This window comes from Harpia harpyja, chromosome 8 (assembly GCF_026419915.1).
Source record: "Harpia harpyja isolate bHarHar1 chromosome 8, bHarHar1 primary haplotype, whole genome shotgun sequence".
Taxonomy (NCBI): domain Eukaryota; kingdom Metazoa; phylum Chordata; class Aves; order Accipitriformes; family Accipitridae; genus Harpia; species Harpia harpyja.
Genome location: NC_068947.1, coordinates 43,862,767 through 43,882,223, shown reverse-complemented (window position 1 = coordinate 43,882,223; position 19,457 = coordinate 43,862,767). Strand labels below are relative to the sequence as shown.

At 46.8% G+C, this 19,457-nt stretch overlaps 1 protein-coding gene across 4 annotated transcripts; it reads left to right on the top strand.

The window, feature by feature from the left end:
- Positions 1-818: 818 nt before the first annotated feature.
- Positions 819-18,895, top strand: NFKBIZ (NFKB inhibitor zeta). 4 transcript variants are annotated; one of them, XM_052794714.1, is made up of 12 exons: positions 819-979; positions 11,188-11,327; positions 12,236-12,272; positions 12,385-12,491; positions 12,628-13,391; positions 13,835-13,940; positions 14,267-14,413; positions 14,773-14,836; positions 15,482-15,651; positions 16,286-16,396; positions 16,515-16,682; positions 17,346-18,895. In XM_052794714.1, exons 2-12 carry the CDS (start codon positions 11,199-11,201, stop codon positions 17,397-17,399), a joined length of 1,857 nt encoding a protein of 618 aa, XP_052650674.1. In that variant the 5' UTR covers positions 819-979; positions 11,188-11,198; the 3' UTR covers positions 17,400-18,895. The 4 variants fall into 4 exon arrangements, with proteins under 4 accessions (XP_052650674.1, XP_052650672.1, XP_052650671.1 ...); XM_052794712.1 differs by lacking the exon at positions 819-979 and adding an exon at positions 10,415-10,733 and having other exon boundaries at positions 12,388-12,491; XM_052794711.1 differs by lacking the exon at positions 819-979 and adding an exon at positions 10,415-10,733.
- Positions 18,896-19,457: the final 562 nt, after the last annotated feature.

Sequence of the window (19,457 nt, the reverse complement as noted above, 5' to 3'; positions counted from 1 at the left end):
AAACTCATTCCGACCTTTCTGAGGGCAAAACCCCGCTGAAATCCAGGCAGTCACCAGGGAGAAGTGTTTGCCCTGCCTCACCTCCCAAAGGCTGGAGCTGGGTTTTTTTTATGTGTAGGACACTGCATCTCTCTCGCTTCCTATGCGACCGCTACGCAGGCACCTGCTTGTCCAGGTTACCCTGTAGTGCCAAGTCAGAAAAAGGCTACGAGACACAGCTTGACTGCTTGCCAGCCATACGGGCAGCACTGCAGGCACGAGGCGGGCAAGGAGGAGAACTTGACCCTGTCAGGAAAGAAACCCCACTGCGTTGCACACTGCAGGTTTCTCTTCTCTCCTTTGGTGTACAGCCCTTTGTCATTGTTCTTGCTGTGAATCTCGCATCAGCATCTTCTAGACCCTTTTTTGGCAGCGTTACGCCAGCCTGGGGTTTCCTGCCAGCCTCTTTGGCAGGGGAATGTCCCCGCCAGGGCTTACCCCGCCTGGGAAATTCCACTGCGCAGAAAAAGTCCAGGGAGCCGTGCTCACACCACCCTCCTCCTCCTCCACCCTGCCGCTTCCTCTCACATGTCATAACATCCCCCCCTCCCCGGTTAACCAGGGCCAAAAGATAAGCGGTGTGTGATCCCCTGCAATAAAAAGAGCCCCGTGGGTACTCAGCCTGGAGCTGTGATAAACTTGGGGGGGTGGGGGTGGGGAATGTTGTTTAGGGTGTCTTTTTCTTTTTTTTAACGTATATAATTTTTTTTTTTCTGTGACCAGAAAGCCAGAGTAAGCAGGACTTTTGTGAGGGAGGGGGGGAAAAAAAAAAAAAAGTTTCCTTGCTGCTGCTTCTCTGTTTCATACCGTTAAACCTCAGAGGAACTTTTCAATCATTCACACAGACGTGGCCGTAAGGAACGATCAGTTGCCAGTGGGGTGCAAAGAACTGGCTTGTTTTCCGTATAGCTAATTCTAACTTCACTCCTCCGACATGAAGGTACAATATTCTCATTTTATTTGCTTTATTGCTTAAAACCTGTAATTGATTGGAACAATATTGGCTTCTCATTATTTTTTTACTTCTAATAGCCTTCCAAATGGCTTGTGCTATAATTGTCTGTGTGTTTTTTGGGGTTGGGTATGGAAGAATGGCTGGCTTTTGGGAAGGTAATGGGTAATAACCAAATGTGAAGAGACCACAATGAATGGTGGGATTTTTGAAAGTCCACAGTGGATCTAGGGGCAAAATACCCCTAAATAGCTTAGCTGTTTTAGGCAATTCTCTCTGAAACAATCTTCATTTTTTAGGGGAGGATATAGTAGCTTTCTAGAGTTAGGAAGGAAGGAAGGATGGATGGACGGGAAGCTAAGCTCTGAGAGCACTGAATGGAAGAAACATTGTTAGTGGAAGCAGGGTTTTTTTGTATAATCTTGATTACAGTTTCTTTCCTGGCAGGTCATCAGTAATTTTGGAATAGCAGAGCATCATCAGCATACAAGCCTGCCAGCTTCAACAGGACAGGAGTAAACTGTCATGGTGCAGTGTAAGACAATGCAGGGAAACATATATAAAAATAGGGATCTACCCCTACTTTCTTGTAATTTAGCAAAAAATCTGTGGGATTGAAAAGAAGTAAGTTTAATGAACTTAAACTTTGCTTTAAAATTTGTTCTGCTAAGGGTTTTATTAAACCAAACCATAAACTTCTTTTCATCACCTGGTGAGGGTTTCTCTGGCTTACCACATGAGGTTGATTATGCAGCACCCCGGTTCATTATCCGTGCCTGTATCTGGCAGGCAGGGAAGGCATCTCAGCCCTAAGCTTCTTGCAGAGGATGAAATGCGGTCTGGATTTTAGACCCCCCAAATTCGGGGGCATGTTTGTAGCATGGTGTCATCAGAGACTTATGTATGGCTGGGGATGGGTAGCTTGCAAGTACTTTCGGTGGAAGCCAGGTATTTTCAGCTGGGACATTGTGGCTTGCCTGGAGGCATGCAGGGAGCAGAGAAAGGGTGATACCCTGGGCTCTCGCTCAGCCAGACTGGGTGACCAGCAGTCAGGGACAAATGCCACCTAGGGACATTGAGAAGAAGGCCATATTTCTGCTCCAAACGGAACTCCCGTATAGCTTGATTCCTGAGGCAAGTGATTTCTTTTTGGCTAGTTAGACCTTTTATTGACTTTCTTTACAACAAGCCACGTGTTTCCCATTGCGTTTAATGGCAGTAGATAGGAGGAGGGGGTGTGTGTGGGGAGGAGATGCCCTCTGCCTCCGGGGGCCGGGCACTGGCCGAGCCCTGGGCTGTCTGGGGCGGCCGAGCAGCCTCAGCCCTGCACCCTGCCCTCTGCACCAGAGCCCTGCTGCCGCCCTGGAGACGGCGGTTGGGATATCATCATCATCATCATCATCATCATCAACCAGCTGCTGGAAACGGGCTTTCAGCAGCTCTCTTGGGCCCCGGGAAGCTTCCCTTCCCACCCATGGGCTGCCCGGGGCAGCGGGATGGTGGGCACAGCCCCATCCCTCCCTTCGGCTCTGCCTCTTGCCACAGCCTGGGCGGCCTGACCTAGCTTTGCCTCCAGCCCAGGGGCTTTTTGGGGCAGCAACACTCGGTCCTGACAGTGCTGCTGAGAAACCCCGGCGTGACTTGTCACGTTCCCAGTCACAAGCTCCCGAGACAAAATGTGCAAGGTAGAAACAAGAGCTGCCTTTACTCTTGCTTTCTTCTTAAGAAATTGGCAGGAAATTAAAAGGAAACTTAAACATCCATGGGCCAGCTTCTGTGAAGAGCAGCGTCCTGTCAGACAGGATGCGTCTGGCTTCAGTTGGTGTCTTTTCCCAGCTAAGAACTGGCGGAGGGAGCCAACGCCTGGGAACAGAGCTTTGCACCGTGCCCCACCAAATCAAAGAGTTTATTTCCAACTTTCTTGATGTTTTATGCTAACTCGTGCACGATTTACATATTATTGTAAATTTGCCATTGCTGTCATGGATTTCTTTCTAAATGTGTAGCAACTGGCTGTTAAGTCTGTAGAAGCAAGGAAGAACATGGTATTAGTATCCTTTCCAGGATATTAATATCCTTTATGCAGACATAGGACAGTTGTGGTTGAGACTTATGTGGCAGCAAATTCTGACCCATAAATGGAGCAATGCTGTCCCAGTTGTCCCAGCACACATTTAACTGAAGATAAAACCTGCCCTAGTATATGCGCTTCATCCCAGCTCCAGGAAAGTTTTTGTTCTGCTGCTTGGAAGCAAGCAACCTAACATTTTCCCTACCATAATAAAATTTTTTTTGGCTGCCTTGGTTTAGGTGTTTTTTTAAATGAGAAAATTTCCTGTTTATTGAATTTTTGTCTGACTAATGGAAGACAGCTCTACAGCTGAGTTTCAGGACTTTCCCAAAGTCAGACAGCCATGTGTTTTGAAAGCTGGGATTTCTCTAGTGAATGGAAGTCTGAACTGAAGGCATTTCAGCTCTATGGACTGGAAAACACAGTGAAATAAGATCGAGACATAACACGAGGGCATTCCCTTTAATGATCTTTGCAGTGTTAACATGGTACAAGTGTCTTACGGTGGTTGTCTTGTTTCAGCCTGGGCTTTCCTGCACGCTGATCTGCACCCTTGAGCTGACGGTGTGTTCACAGGCTGTGTAGGATTGTGCAAATCAGTGCTGAGGCTTCCTGCAGGTGTTGATCCTACGATGCAACCACAGCATAGGTGATCTGCACGCATGCTGATGCTGTGCCTGGGATTTCTGGACTGGTCAGCCCAGTTATATCTGCTGTCTGGTAGATGTGACTGGTTTGCCATATCCAAGAAGCAGGTAGATTTCTTCCATTTTTGAGCGGAAAAGCACATATTTGGGAAGCCTGGATGTATGGCAACATTAACCTTAGACAGGTTACCCATTACTGCACATAAACTGAGATACTAGGAGAGCAGGGTCCTGGGTAGATTTTCAGTTCAAAAAATCATTATTTTTCTGGGTTAAAATCTCACTAAGATAAAGCAGTTTTTCCTCCCGTTCCTGTACTAAAGAGTTGAGTGGCAATGCTGCATTGGGACAGCTCTGCAGTCCCTGCTAGAAAGTGGTTTTGTTTTACAGGTGGTTGAAGTGGTCCTTGTTTGTGGAAGGTACGAAAACTGAAATCGAAGTCTGCTGGAGCCTAACTCACCTGCTGTGCTTACAGCACAGGCTCCTGCATCTGACAGCAGAAAATAAAATTAATGTGGGCTCAGAATGACAGGTTTTGGCCCAGGTGGGTCACCTGAATTAGGAGGAAAAAGGTCTTCAGCATGAGTCATGAGGAAAACTGATGCTTACTCCTTCAGACCTACACTGAGACTCCCTAACAGCACTGAGAAACTGCAGTAACTCCCCTTCTAAACCAGAATATTGTCACGAGCAAAATATTCCGAGGCAAGAACGTGCACCATTTACCCCATCTATGTACACCCAGTATCCTTTACAGGTGCCATATGACGTTGCCCTTTGCTATGGGGAAACGGCCTTCTGCTCCTTGTTTACACACTGTGACATCAGTGGTGTGTGTATTTCTTAGCCATGCATTCCTGCTGCAAGGCGCTAATGAACTAATGAGATAGGTAAGCTTATAAGAAAACATGACTAATCAGGGCAGTGAGTACATTGAGAGGAATGTCCACAAACACAAGGTGTATGTACAGGGAAACTGTTTACTTGTACAGAAATCAGATCCACTTAGCCAGCTTTGTAGCACTTGCTGGGTTGGGGGTTTCTTTTCCTCTGTACTGATTTCAGCTGCTTTATATACACAGTGTGAAAGTCTCTACTTTGGAGCAACCCACTTTTTTTTTTTTAAATGTCAAACAGCCTGGGAGAAAAAAGCAGAATTGAGGGCATTCTTCGGATCAAAGGAACAAGCCCCAAAAGACATATGTTAAATAAATAGTCTGAGTTTTCCTTTAATATGAAGAATTATACATACCCCCTTTTGAAGTTCAGGCTAATCCCAGAACATCAGTCTTGGAGACCAACGTCTAGGAAAAATGTAGCAATACAAGTATAGCAAAGAGGGAAGAAACACTGACTCCTCTGTACTGGCTTTTAGAGCAAAACGGTGTCATGGACCATTTCCAACGTGTTGATGTGTGCTCGCCTAAACCGTTAAAGCAAACACAGGTATTGATCTTGAACAGTCTCTAGGAGCGGAAGAGTTACTAAGCTTTTACTTCTGGTTTTCTCAATGCTATTCTAAAGGCAAACCCAGCTTTATGCTGGATGGCTTGGGGTTTGCGTGCTGCGTGGAAATCCTGCTAGGGTACAGAGGTGTGGTGGCGGTGTTCGCACACCTCGGCTCACAGTCTGCAGCAGGAGGCTAATTACACCCATTGGAGAATAAGGAACATTTGACATCCATGCAGCAAATATTCACTTGCATTAAGCAACTGGATTGTAAACCACCATTTTTATTTCCAGTTTAAGAAATACCACAAAGGTTATACTGCTCCAGTGTTGCAAAACCAAGTTCTTGTTGCTAGTAGTTTGTGCTCTGCCACTTTACCTAGAGGCTGACCCTTGTCCCACGCTGCTGCTTAGGAGGTGGACCGATGAGAGATGTTTATTCTGCTCCCATACCCGCTGAACCGTGGGCTGCTCCGACAGCTGGCATGTTCCTCTCTTGCGGTTAGGAGGGACTGCGTGCCTGGCAGAGTGACTACGTGCTGCTCTACAGGGAAGGCGAAGCTCCATTTTCTGGGCTTGATTTATTTATGTATGTATTTATTTATTTATTTATTTAAAGCCTACATCCCCTATAGCATTCACCTCAGTACACGCCCCAGGGACGGAGCAGTGCAGGCACACTGATGCTGTAAAAGCTAGCCCTTTCCTTACAGCCGACCGGCTGCATCCATACAGCGTAAGAACCCTTTCTCAGCCTTGGTCTCTTCCGAGCCCCGTGTGGCCTCACCAGGATGCACCTTCTGTTCTTTTGGATTTTTTTCCTTTCAACTGTTGCATGTGTGACTTGGAGCTACAGCTTCAAGGGGATTTTCTGAGGGGGAAGAGGAGGTAGGATGCCTTTTTGGAGAGTAACCTAACATAGAGGGAGACAACTGGCAGAGTCTTGCTCGTGCTGTCTCTAGGGAACAGCCCTGGAGCAAACCATGCCCAGGCTTCACCCAGAGGAGCTAGTTTCTCTCACCAGAGATCCCAGAATTGAGCTCATGTAAGAGCACTGTTACCAATCCTGGGACCAGGACACGAGGGTAAACTGTGGGGCAATATCGTTTGACTATATAGAGGTAGGCACCAGTTACATCAGGGATTAGATCGGCAGTGATGACTTACAAAGCTATAGGGGATGGCATAGGGTGTTGGGAGAATGTCTTTGCAAGCACACACAAATCTCTGCCCGAGCTTTGCAGCCTAGATCGTTCCAAGCTGAGAGTCCTCAACCCATCTGCCTGGTACCCCCCCTGCTCCCTTACCCTGCGTGTGGGCTTTGCCGGGCTGATCACAGGCAGTTCTGCCGGAGGTTTCCTTTCGGCTGCCTTGCTGCCGCTCCGCAGGACGGCCCAGAAGTCCCCTGCCCCGCGGCGTCACAGCTCAGGCTGCAAAGCTCATGTCAGAAGGGATAAACCAGAGACGGCTGAAAGCTGGGCAGAAAAATTTCTCCCTCAGTCTGAATTTCTGCTATCATTGAAATGCTTTTTCAGTATGAGGGCCCAGGTGTGAGAGAAAATCTCATGGTTACAATTAAAAAGGGTGTTGAAAAGGTGGAAGTCTGTTTTAACAGAGAAGCCCCCAAACACTGAGCAGGCTTCTTGATTTTGCTTTGACTTAGTGCAGTGGCTCAGCTGTTTCCCTGTAATAAGGACAGAGTTACTGGAGCTCTAATGCAGAGGGAAGCCCAGCACAGCAGGTCTAGTGCGTCTTTTCTCTGTGCTGGCTCTGGTTAGGATAGCAAAAGGGAGAGGCATGACCTTGATTAGCGTAGGTGTTTAGCTGGTGGTGAAAGTCTCAGGGGCTGGCTTTCAACCTCTCTGGCTTTTGCAATGAGACCCCTAACCAGTGAGTGCAAGCTTCGAGACAACAGGATATTTTTTTTTTTTTTTGGTCTTAACCGAATTTTCAGATCCCTTCAAAGTAGTTCACGGGTGTGCACAAGTTGCACTCTCAAAAGCTGTTTCGGTCATCAAGTATATCGGTATAACCCACACCAAGACTGACTAGTTTTAATTCCACAATACTTGCCCAGGCTGCGTTCTGAAGTGAGGGAAGAAGCAGACCTTTCAGAAACCAATACATTTTGTTTCTTATTTTTGCAATTGCCTGAGATACCAAGGTAAGCACATCTCACTATTTGCAGGTGCCTGCAAGAGAGGTTTCAGGACAAATGTTGCTGACACTGGCCGCTAGCTGGCATTATTGATACACCCCACTAAATGGAGGCGCTACAATAAAAACCTGGGAGGGCAGCGCTGGGGGAGCTGAGGAATCCTCCACCGCGCTTGCCTCGCAGCCTTCTCCGGCTCTGGATGTTGACGGGTTGCGCTGAATTACAGCTAGGCCAAAGCAGGCTGAAACCAGCGGGATAGCACGGCCCTGCCATGCCTTCCTGGCTGACCCCCCCTTCTCCCCGGTCCGTCGCTGTCTGTATGGGCTGCGCTGGGTTCCCCGTCAGGAGAAGAGGTGACAAGCGCTTTTGGTCACCACCCAGCCCAGGAGGAACTTTCTTAGGCTGAAGACGCCTCACAGGGTTTTGGTCACCGCAGATGTTACGTAGTGTTTGGGCCGAAAAACAAATGCTCAAGGTCTGCAGCATTACTAATTAAAATTTGTAGATGTAGCAATAATTTACCAGTCACTTGCATGGAGGCACTTTGAGAGCACAAGGCTGTTGGGAGCCAGCTCGTCTTGTGCAACCGATGGGTGTGTGTATTTTTGAAAGAGCCTTTTGTTACAGAGCTTGGTGGAATTAGACTTGTCTTAATCTGCTTTGACTGGGAGTAGATTTATGCCAAACGACCTGATAAATAAGATGTCGCTGATGAAACAAGTAGGAGTTGAGGTATCAGAGTGTTGGCCGAAGTGGGTTTTGCTTGGTAAAAGGAGAGCGAGTCAGCAGTTCAGCCTGCAGGAGAGTAGAAACTGTGGAATAGAAGAGAAAAAGAAATTCCACGCCCTCTTTAAGACAAAAACCCCATTCAATTGTTTTATAGAACAGTTTTCATCAATATGTTGAGACTAATCTTCAATTAAATCCGTTTCAAAATTGTTACTGAATAGCAAGGATAAAGGCGCTGTCTGTCCCTGCCTGTGTGTGGTTTAGGGACCTTCCACGACACAGTAGGACTACCATGACAGAAATCCACTTTTGGTTTGAAAACCACATTTAATCTCGACATTTTCAAGGGAATTGGAGGCAACTCTGATGCCAAATCTAATTTTCTGGATTAAGATTCACATTACCATTTGCTCGTTAAAAGACAAGATCCATTTGCTGCCGTAGTTGGAGATCCTCCTGGCTAGATTAAAACGACTGGCTTTCCAGGCTACCTGGCAGGGATGAGAATGCAAAGGTTGATCAGTCGGATCTGCTTTCGGAAAGCTGGGTTGTGGGTCCTCCCATCAGCCACCGAGCATGCAAAGAGAGTTCGGGGGCTGAGGGATCTCTGAGCAGCGAGTGCTTTTCAACGAGGAAATACTTAAAAGCATCTACCTAAGGCTAAGGTATTGTAACTGAGATCTAAGGCTTGAAGAACAACAGAGAACCATCTCCTTGCGTGTTTAAAACATACGGCCTGATTTCATAAATCCTCCCTCGCATAAAGAGGTTCGTTAAATGAAGGAGAAAGTGCGCTTGGGACATAGCTGCTGATTAGGGAGCAAGAGAGTTTTTACCTTTATTAGACTGTGCTATTTCTGGCACTACTTGGCACCTGATTTCATATTATGGGTTACGTTTGCAAATTTTACTGTGACTGCATAAATTCAATCCATGGTGTGTAACAACAGTCTTTGGAGTAGAAAACTGCCTAGCTAATTCCCGGTGAAACCCTTGCTTCACCTGACAGCGGAAGAAATATTTGAATAATATAAAGTAATGCCCTCTTGCCTCCTTATGGGCTGATTAATATAATTTCATGTTGCACCTGTCCCATGTTTTTTAACACAATTAAAACATGTATAATAATCTAAATTATAGACCTCCAATTTGCATAATATACTTTAGAAATACCGCGTTGTCTTACTACATATTTTTGGGGGCAGCCACGGTGCTAAAAACGTCCTAATCGCAACCTCATGGACAAAACTGCAGGCTCGTATTCTAGAAGGTGGTGACCTCAGTGGAAAGGAGGAAAGCAGAAATATTTGTTTGAAAAGTAGAAACCTGAGAAGTCTCCCCTGTGAGTATTGGTAATAACTCAGTAGTGTTGTTAACAGTAATCGCAGGCACACAGTTTCGCCCACTTTTTGTTTCGGCATTGTATTGCTTACCCGCTTCTCCCTGCCGGCCTCAACCGAGAGGCTTTGCCACCGCAGTATGGTGCAACCTAAAACCAAAATAACTTCTGTGTCTGCCCCCTGCCTACTACAGGCTCCGATAACAGAAGAAAAGAGATGACTCATCTCTTTTGTGAGTAACCGCTCACGTTCCCCTTCGCTCTGGTTGCTGCCGGCTTGAGGCACAGGACCAAAAATTCCCCGTGCTCCCAAGCCCGTGTCCCCAGAGCCGAGGCCTGGCAGGAGCGGGGCGAACGCTCCCGCGCCGTCGCACTTGGGGCGAGGGGCACGTGCGTGCGCGCGGGGACCCGAGCCTGCATCAGCAGCGGCGGGAGGCCGAGGGCGATGCTCGTGGTTTCCGTCTCTGCATCTGCACAAGAGGTTGGAAATTTGGGGTTGCAGGCGTTGCGAGCGGGGGCTGCAAAAGCTGCCGGAGGCCTCCGGGGGCTATCTTGGAGGACAGGGAGCAAGGTGGCATCCATCCCCCTCCCCATCCCCATCCTGCCCATCCCACCCCAACCCCATCATCCACATCACCCCCATCACCCCCATCCCCATCATCCTCAACCCCGTCAGCCCCAACCTCATCCCCATCATCCCCATCATCCCCATCCCGGCGCTGCCTGGTGCCCGGGCGGGGGGAGCGGGGCGGTGCCGCCCCCCCCCCCCTTCCCCCGCTCCGCTCCCGCGGCCGGTGGGAGCCCCGGGCGGGGCGTGGCGAGCGCCGAGCCCCGCCTCCCCTTCGCCCCGCCCCCTCGCTCTGCCCCGCCCCGGGCGCGGCCACCTCCCACCGCCCTTACGGGAAGCGCGGCCCCGCCCGGCCCCGGCCCCGCCCCCGCCCCCGCGAGGTGCGTGTTGGCGGGGGGGGGGGCGGAGCCGCTATAACCGCCGCCGCCCGGGCCGCCGCCCCCCAGTCGCCGCCGCGCCGCCCGCCCAGCCCTGGCCGTGCCCGCGCCCGCTCCGCCGCCCGCCGCCCTCCTCCGCCGCCGCCGCCGCCCGCCGCCCCGCGGCACCGCCATGATCGTGGAGAGCAGCCGGGACGCGGCGCCCGATGGCGGCGACGGCGGCGCCCTCAGCAGCCCCATCAACCTCGCCTACTTCTACGGGGCCTCGCCCCACTCCAGCGAGGGCAGCTGCTCGCCGGCGCACTCCGCCCCGGGCTCGCCGGGCTCCGACTCGGACCTCTCGGTGAGCAGCCGCGGCGGCGGCCGGAGGGACCCCCGGGGCGGCGCCCGCCCCGCGCTGCAAGGTACGGCGTGCCCCGGCGGCGGTGGTCCCGGCCCCCTGCGCCCGGGGGAGGGCGCGAAGCCGCGGTTCCCGCTGCGTCCCCACCGGGAGCGCAAGCCGGTCGCGGGCCCTTTTGGGCTTAGAAGCCCCCGAAGCGGGGAAAAGCGGGAGCTCGGCGTCGGGCAGGAGCGTTTCGCCGGCGCTGCGTGCCCGGCGCCGGGCTGTTCCCAGCCTTGCGGGAGCGGGCGGGGGGTTCCCCGGGTGAGGAGGGAGCCGCACGCCCGTGAGATGGCGGAGCAGGTGCGGGGGGGGGGGGGACGGACACGACGTCGCCTCGGCTCGTCTCCGCTAAACCGGGCGTTCAGGTTGTTTTCCAGAAGCCTTCCCGCTCTTACTTATTTTTTTTTTCTCCTTCTCTTCTAAGTGGAAACGGAGTCAGCGGCTTAAATTCGGGTTTTGTTTTCGTTTCTCAACAGTTGAACAGCACATGGGGGGAGGGAAGCAGCACAGAGGCCCTTTCCAGGGGGTCCGTGTGAAGAATTCCGTGAAGGAGCTCCTGCTGCACTTCAGGAGCAGCAAACAGATGTCCTCGGGCTCCACCGCGGAGGAAGGCAAGGTAACCCGCATTTTTCAGCACTGACATAACTGCCTTTAATGGTTACTGAAGCTGGCAAAAAAAGGCGTGCGATAACGCTGGCAATGAGCGTGCTGCTTTATCTGATGTGGATGGAGTCAGTGTTTTTCCTTTTCAAGACGTAATGGAAGAGCAGAGCTGGGAAGAAATTAGTGAGAAGGCTTACTGCGGGAGAAGGAGGCACTTGAAAATGTTCTTACTAAGCTTGATTTTCTCCAGGGAGTTTGGATAAAGATACATTTGTGTTACGAAACCACAGAAACTCCCTGTTAACTCGGATGAGGTCATTCATTGTAAGAGTTGGGGAATCTTCTCAGAAGAGAATCCTTTTTTACGCTGTTGTGCTCCTCCGTGCAGAGCGCGCAGTATAAAGGCAGATCCCTCCAGTCTGAAAAGATAGAAAAAAATATAGGAAATTCTGGGAAGATTAAAGGGGATTTTTCTGGTGTTAGAATAGTCTTTCTGAGCATCTCTTTGTGAGCTTCCTAGACAAATGTTGTCACAGGAAAATTTTTGCATAGAAGAGTTCACGGCATTGAAGTAGTATAAAATTGGCTGGCTTATTTATGTTTAAAAAAAAAAAAATCCTCAGACCTCAGTAAGGAACAGTGTCTTGCTCTAGATTTTCTTGACTTGTGGTATTGTAACAAATAGCTTAAAAAGCCTTAAGAAAAATGGTGGTTTTCATTTAAGTTCTATAAAAATCTTTCCATTTTCTAGCCTTAATTAAAAGCAATTAAATTAGGGTTAGACAATCATGTACTAGAATTATTCTAAGGTATATTGTATGTTTACAGAAGCTAGTCGCTGCTGCTTTCTTTTTGGTTTTGGTTTTTTTTTTTCCTGAAATAACATTATAATAATGGAATAATATGGATTTTTCTCAAAAGGCACAAGGAGGATTGGTGAACTACGAGCAGTACACAGGTAAAAAAGCCCCTCCCCCCCCTTTTTTTTTTTAAAATACCCTGCAATAAGATTTTAAAAGTGGATTGTAAGAGTAACCTCCAAATAAATTCTAAATTTGTTTTCTTTTCAGCAGAGCTGAAGAGCATACTAGGTCACAGTGGCAAAAGAAAGGCTCCTGAGCTCCTTTCTGATGGACCTTCTTTCAAACGCCAAGCTAATGTTCACCCACACCTCCTGGTAAGCTTGTAGTAACTTTTTCCATGCCTTTATTTTTCAGTTTGCTTTGTGTGGTCATAAACTACCAGGTACAGCTATACCTGTAACTCTCTGGGGCTTGTTTTGATTTTTCTTTTTTTTTTTTTTTTCCTGACAGACACCACCCCAGACACCAACTTCTATGGATAACATGGAGGAGACTCATAAAAACGACCCAAAGCACGACAGCAGTTCTGATCTGCTTCAGAACATTATAAACATCAAGAACGAGTCGAGCCCTGTTTCTCTGAACACGGTGCAGGTTAGCTGGTTGCACACCGTCTCCAGTCACAGCTCACCTGGCGAGCAGTACCAGGACAGCCCGGGAACACAGGCTTTCTCCCCGTCCCAGAAGTACCAAGCGTTCCAAGATCACACTTCCCAGCATGTGCTTGATCCACCACAGCATTACCAGTTCCCTCCATCCCAGAACCAAGACTTGTCGCAGAGCTATCCTTCGGACACCTCCCTGGAGTACAGGCCGTTTGCCGCCAATGACCAGTCTCCTGGCTACCATCAGAATACGTTTGAGAGCCATGAACTGCAGTACTGCCCGTCGCAGAGCTTCTCCTCCCTCTTGAACGACTCTGAAGGCTCGGAGAGCATCTCTGCTCCCCTCCAGCCGCTGCCCAGTGCCCACCCGCAGGCTGATGTCGGCTCCCACGCTCCGAACTTCAGCTTGCTTTCCAGTAACATCTGTGGTAGTCTGGAGCGCAGCGTCTCTTTGGCTACTTTGAATGTCTCCCTACCTGACCAAAACATCGCCAGAAGCACGGCGCAGCTGGGCAAGTCATTTTTTCAATGGCAAGTGGAGCAGGAGGAAAACAAACTGGCTAACATCTCTCAAGACCAGTTCCTTGCAAAAGACTCGGATGGAGACACGTGAGTGCTGTTTGTCTCGGTGTTTCTGACGTGGAAGGGTGGGAAGTGTTTCTGTTTGGCTTTTGGTGGACCATGGGGTTGTAATGGGAGCAGTTCATTAGCAGTGTTTGTGTCATGAGTGCAGTAGTTCCGCTGATCAAGTGAAAGGTGTGGTCTTGCTCATGGGCTGTGATGCACAGAGTTGCAGCACACTGAGTGGATAAGGTGTTTGTATTGTCTAAGTTCAGGGACTTATCGTTAGACTTTAGTAAATGGGGAGAAAAAGATTCTAGTTTAGATGCTTTAAATTGCCCTGGGAAGAAGGTACCTGTGTTCCTGTCTTAGTCGTGCAGAGGAGGTCTGAAGCTGGCAGCGTAACACCCCTCCTATATGTTTGGATCTGTAATGACTTGAGCCCTAGTTTGTATGGTGGCGTAACTCTGTGTTTCCCCTCTTTCCCGCAGCTTCCTTCACATTGCTGTTGCGCAGGGCCGACGAGCGCTCTCCTATGTTCTTGCAAGGAAGATGGCTGCCCTGCACATGCTGGATATTAAAGAGCACAATGGCCAGGTGAGGTTCTCAAAATCTTTGTACCTGCTTTGTGCACCTGAGTGCTTCTGCATGCCTGGACCTTGAGGAAGATGTAGTGAAATGCTTATTTAATATTAACCCTGAGATTCAGCCTGCATGCTAATATTAACCTTGAGCTATTAATACTTCTTGGGATCACCTTGAGCTGGTAAAACTGTGCTCTGCTTCATTTGTCCTGGCTTCCTGGTATTCATAATCGCTGCTTAAATAATACCAGGTAGCTAGGCTTTTTATTTGTTTTAGTTGGTCTTTCCTGTTAGAGATCAGGTGACTAATAGTTTAAATTTTCTTCTCGATGTTTGCAGAGTGCTTTCCAGGTTGCTGTGGCTGCCAATCAGCATCTCATTGTGCAGGACTTGGTTAGCTTGGGGGCTCAAGTCAACACCACAGACTGCTGGGGTAGGACGCCGTTGCATGTTTGTGCTGAGAAGGGGCATGCCCAGGTCCTTCAGGTAAGAACCAGGCAGGCATAGCTCTGCCCTGACTGTTAACGCTTACACTTTGTATCAGTTGTCTTGGGAAACCCTGAAAACGCCACTCCTCTCTTTATCTTTCTCTCTGTGTAGCCTTGGCAGTATGTCTCAGGGCTCTACAGTAATGGCTTAAAGTAAGACTGAATTTCACATGAAGCTTCTCACCAATGTTTTAGAGTAATTTGGTGGAATCCTCTAGTCTATGAAAACAATAAATAAGTCTCTTCTTAATGCCTTTATTTATTGCAACTTTGTTGCAGTAAGACTGTATACAAGCTTGACGAAGTAATATGTGGTTTGGATAAGACCTAAATGCATACCTGTTCCCACTTTTGTAGGCAATTCAAAAGGGAGCCATGGGAAGCAATCAGTATGTGGACCTTGAGGCAACAAACTATGATGGTGAGTAGTTGAGTTTATAATTTACAGAGTTACTGGATGTTACAGTGTTTTATAGCTGCTGATGTGAATGTTGTCCTGGGTTGAGAAGCAATAAAATGGAGCGTGTCTTTGCCAGGTGGAAATTTACAATTACAATTGAAATTACATTACAATCGGCATATCTGCCAGATAAAAACATGGTTAGTCTCTGCCCGTCAGGACCTCTTTCCTCTTACATGTGATTGCTGTGTTTGGCATGGAGAGTGTAGGTAGTAATTGGCTATTGCTCAAAACATTTGAGTGCCAGCAAGACATTGGTGGATACAGAAGCCAGAATCTCTGGCACCAGAGAGCTGTTTTAATTGAACGTCTTTTCCATGTAACAGCTCTTTCTAATGTACATTTTGTAAAAAAATATATTAGAAATTGATTCTTTCATTATCTGTTGGCTGAGAGCTCACAGTAGGTTGCTACTTAACTCCTCTGGTGATGGACAACCTAAATCTCAAGCCACTCAGGAGCAGTCACTGTCACTTATGAGTATGGAACTGTCTCTGGGCTTCATGGGCGTAGAAGCGCCTTTATCCATCCTTTGAAACAAGCAGCCAGTCAATACTTCTGTATTGCATTTGTTAATTAATGATGGGGTTTTTTTCTAATGTTAAGGTTTGACGGCATTGCACTGTGCTGTTCTGGCTCATAATGCTGTGCTGCATGAACTGCAAAACAGTCAGCCACCTCACTCCCCTGAGGTCCAGGAGCTTCTGCTGAGAAACAAGAGCCTGGTAGAAACCATCAAGACTCTGATACAAATGGGAGCCTCTGTTGAAGCGAAAGTAAGTAAAATTACTTTGTCTGAAGTGCCAGATGCAGAGAGAATGTGGAAGCAGAACATGTCCCTTTCTCCCATGCCACATTTCAGCTTTATTACAAAGGAAGTAGACTAATTTGAAAGCTTCCCTACAGCTTAATGTACCCAAGTGGAATGAGAATGTTGCATTTATTCAGAGCAAGGTATTATGAATGCAAATAAACCCTGGGGAAAGAGGGAGGTGACAGTCTAATTTTTGGATTAAGAATGATGCTATGCTGGCTGCAGTTAGTTGTCTCTTAAAAGTAAGAATATGTTTGAAGCAGTCTGAGGTATCTGTAGTAATAGGGTGCTGATGATACCTTGTTCTTGAACTACAAATTTTAATTAAGAACTGCTTACCTGTCCAGTTCAGGTCTATGCTGGGCCAGACCATTACTTGATATAACATTTGATATTTTGGCTATGTAAGCTTACTGCCAAATGAGATCTGGTCCATTGTTCATTAGGTATATTAAAATTGACTTTCAGTGAATTGTAGTCCAAATAAGTTCATTCAACACTCTGCAGTTACTTTGCTTTCTGCTTTATTTGTCTGCATGTTCACTTTGGATAAGTGAAGCACCTGCAGGGAAGACTAACAGTTTCTTTTTTGATAGGATCGTAAAAGTGGTCGCTCAGCTTTACATTTGGCAGCAGAAGAAGCAAACCTGGAGCTCATTCGTCTCTTTTTGGAGCTGCCCAACTGTCTCTCTTTTGTTAACGCAAAGGTACAGTGATTTTTCTGGAATGCAGATATAATTTTGGATGTGCACATGTGTGGCACCGTGAGTGTCCTGAGACTCGTGCCCCTGCCTTTCCTTCACGGAGTTACTTTGTCTTCTCCAGGCTTACAATGGCAACACTGCACTCCACGTGGCTGCCAGCCTGCAGTATCGCATGAGTCAGTTGGATGCTGTGCGCTTGTTAATGCGAAAAGGAGCGGATCCAAGTGCCAGAAACTTGGAGAATGAGCAGCCAGTTCATCTGGTTCCTGATGGCCTTGTGGGAGAACAGGTAAAAAATCCAAACCACTCTCTCCTCTGCTCCCATCTGTCCCTGTTTACACAAAAGCCATATAACTCTCCAAAAGTTTCTTTGGGGTTTTGAGTTGCAGCTTTTAAGGAGAAGATTTAGCAAATGCCATTTTATTCAGGGATCTTTGTTTTTAATGTCAGGATCAGGCAGAATACACAGAGACCTGAAATTATAGGTTTCACTTGTAGCTTTTTTCCATCTCAAAAGCTTTTTCCTGTCAAGATGGGTTTTTTTCTTTGTAACCTTGCAACATACTGGAGGTAATATGCTTTCTCTTGTTCGTCTCAGTATGGCCTGAGATCATGCTTTTGTTGGTCTTGTCATAATTAGTAATGGCAGTTCTTAGGCCTGAATAACAGATGAAGAAAACCCCCTTTTCCTAGGAGCTATACAAATACATGATGAAAGAGGTGACTCGACCTAAGAAGCTAATAACTTAAGCAACTGAGTAATTCTGTTGCCTTTCATTGGTTCAAATGCTGTAAAATTGGATCAATTCTGATGTAACTAAGCTCAGAACCTAGGGTCAGATAAATGAGGAATGCAGAACGGGGTCTAGGGTTTGATTTTTTTTTTTTCCAGATTATCACTCACTTTAGGATGATGAATACTAATGTTTTTGTCTTCTCTTCTCTTCTCCAGATAAGACGTATCCTAAAAGGGAAGGCGATTCAGCAGAGAGTGTCGCCATTTTAAGCTCCATGTTTCTTGGAGTTCAGCAACTCACACTCACTGTCAGTCAGGCAGTCCTAATGTATCTGTAAATAGACCATTTGCCTGGTGTGGGCAAATGTTAGTTGTTTCTATGAAACAAAAGTATTTTGTTCACTATCATATAGTGGGTTATATAAGAGTTTAAAAAAAAAACCCAAAACAAACCCCAAACCCAACAATCAAATTCCTCTGAGCAAACGGGAATGTTTTCATTCCCAAGTATGTGGAACACTTGCCTGGATACCTGGATTTCATAGCTACGGCAAGACTGATTGTATTTAAACAGCCATACAGATAACTTCTGGACAAGGACAGTTCTACACGAAATCTTTTATTTAGAAAGGCTGATACATGTCAACATTGCAGAGTTGGCTTTTTTTTGTGTTGTGTTTTTAATAACACTTAAGTGCAAGAGAAATCAAATATTTTTGAAGTTGAACATTAATTTATGTAACTGTAGCTTTCTTCCAGTATCTTGTGCAGGATTGTATATAGTCACTGGCATTATTGTACAGCTGTATAGTTCTAAAAATCTATTGATTGCTTGGGGAATGAACTGAAGAAACAAGTTCCTTGATCTTGAACTTGCAAATTGCATATAGAGTTTTAATAGTATACTGGTGAAAATCAGGTAAATTCTGTTGTTTTGAAAGACTGAAGACCGGAAGTACAGTTGAGGTAGATTGTCCCTAGCACTGATTTGTGCATGCTTTTGGAGTTGTTGATAAAACATGAAAAGCCATGCTTCTTTAGGGGACTATCAGTTTTTCTCATACCCAGTAGAGGTTTTTCTTTTGACGGGCAGTAGACTGAGGGAGAAAGATCATGACTTCTATAGTGTGTATATAACTTTGTTGTACTTTAAGGAATATGATCCTGATTCAGTGAAAGTATTTAGCATGTACTTAACTGTTGATGCATGCTGAAATCTCTCCATGTTAATTACAATACTTCAATACCTGTAAGCCCCACTAGTGTCGGTAGGACTTAAGCACATGCATAAGTAGTTTGCTGAATTGGGCTCTAGTTAATTCTAGAGACTTAGTGTTTTTCACCTCCTAAGCAGAGTTAGTCCATTTATGGTTTTACCTTATAGGTATAGTGGCTAGCCAAGTAATATTTGAAGTTAACATTTTTCTATTTTTTAATAATTATGGTTATTAATGCAAAATGTATACTGATGATGCTGTATACTTGTGTTCTGTTGGAGAAGACTTCCTCTTCCTATCACTTTCTGAACGATCCACGCTGGGCTGTAATCCAGTAATATGTTCTCTGTGTGGTCTTTGCTCTTAAACTGTTTTTGCATCACATGCAATTCTGTGCCATAACCGTTTAGTTAGTCTGATTGTGCTGTTCTGACACAGTATGTCTTGTAGACAAGCTAAGTGAAAAAATCTGATATGCGGAGGCCTAGTTGCGATGTATTTCTTGAAGGGTCTTATGTAACCTGTGTTTGAATAAACATGCTAATTAAATTTTGGTGGTTACTGTCTGTGATACAAATAATGATGATGAAATCAAGCTTGAGATAAAACTGATTTAGCCTGGTAATACCGTGAGACTGGTGAAGATCATTTGTTATGGACGAAATGAAGTCTTCATCCTGCTGTTTATGCTTTTTCTTGTTTGATGCTGGTTTTGGAGCTGGTGCTTGGGCGTTTTGGGTCACGCACCATGCAGTTGTATTGCCTGTGTGTTTAGTAGATGTGCCCCAAATAGAGTTAATAGTCACCAGGTTGTCGAAATAGCAGGTTGTCACTTGTCCCGGTGTACTTGAAACAATGATAGCAGTTCTGACAATGTCATGTTTTCCCCATGACTTCCTTGCCTTGGTCCTCAATTCTTACAGCTCAGGTACAAGCAGTCACCTCAGCGCAGGTGGAAGTGTGCATGAGCAAATGAGGCTATACATATGGGGAAAGACTGTCCTTGCTTCACAAATACAAAGATGGGATCTGAGCTGGCCATGGCCTTTCAGGAGGAAGAACTGGCATCACAGACTGTCCTTGCTGAGCACTGAGCTGGTGAGATGGCAAC

Excerpts from the sequence above, each read along its gene's own strand:
- NFKBIZ (XM_052794711.1), top strand. The coding sequence starts at position 10,502 with ATGATCGTGGAGAGCAGCCGGGACGCGGCGCCCGATGGCGGCGACGGC. Across the intron at positions 10,734-11,187 it reads CGCCCGCCCCGCGCTGCAAG|TTGAACAGCACATGGGGGGA; the intron begins GTACGGCGTGCC and ends GTTTCTCAACAG. Across the intron at positions 13,392-13,834 it reads AAAGACTCGGATGGAGACAC|CTTCCTTCACATTGCTGTTG; the intron begins GTGAGTGCTGTT and ends TCTTTCCCGCAG.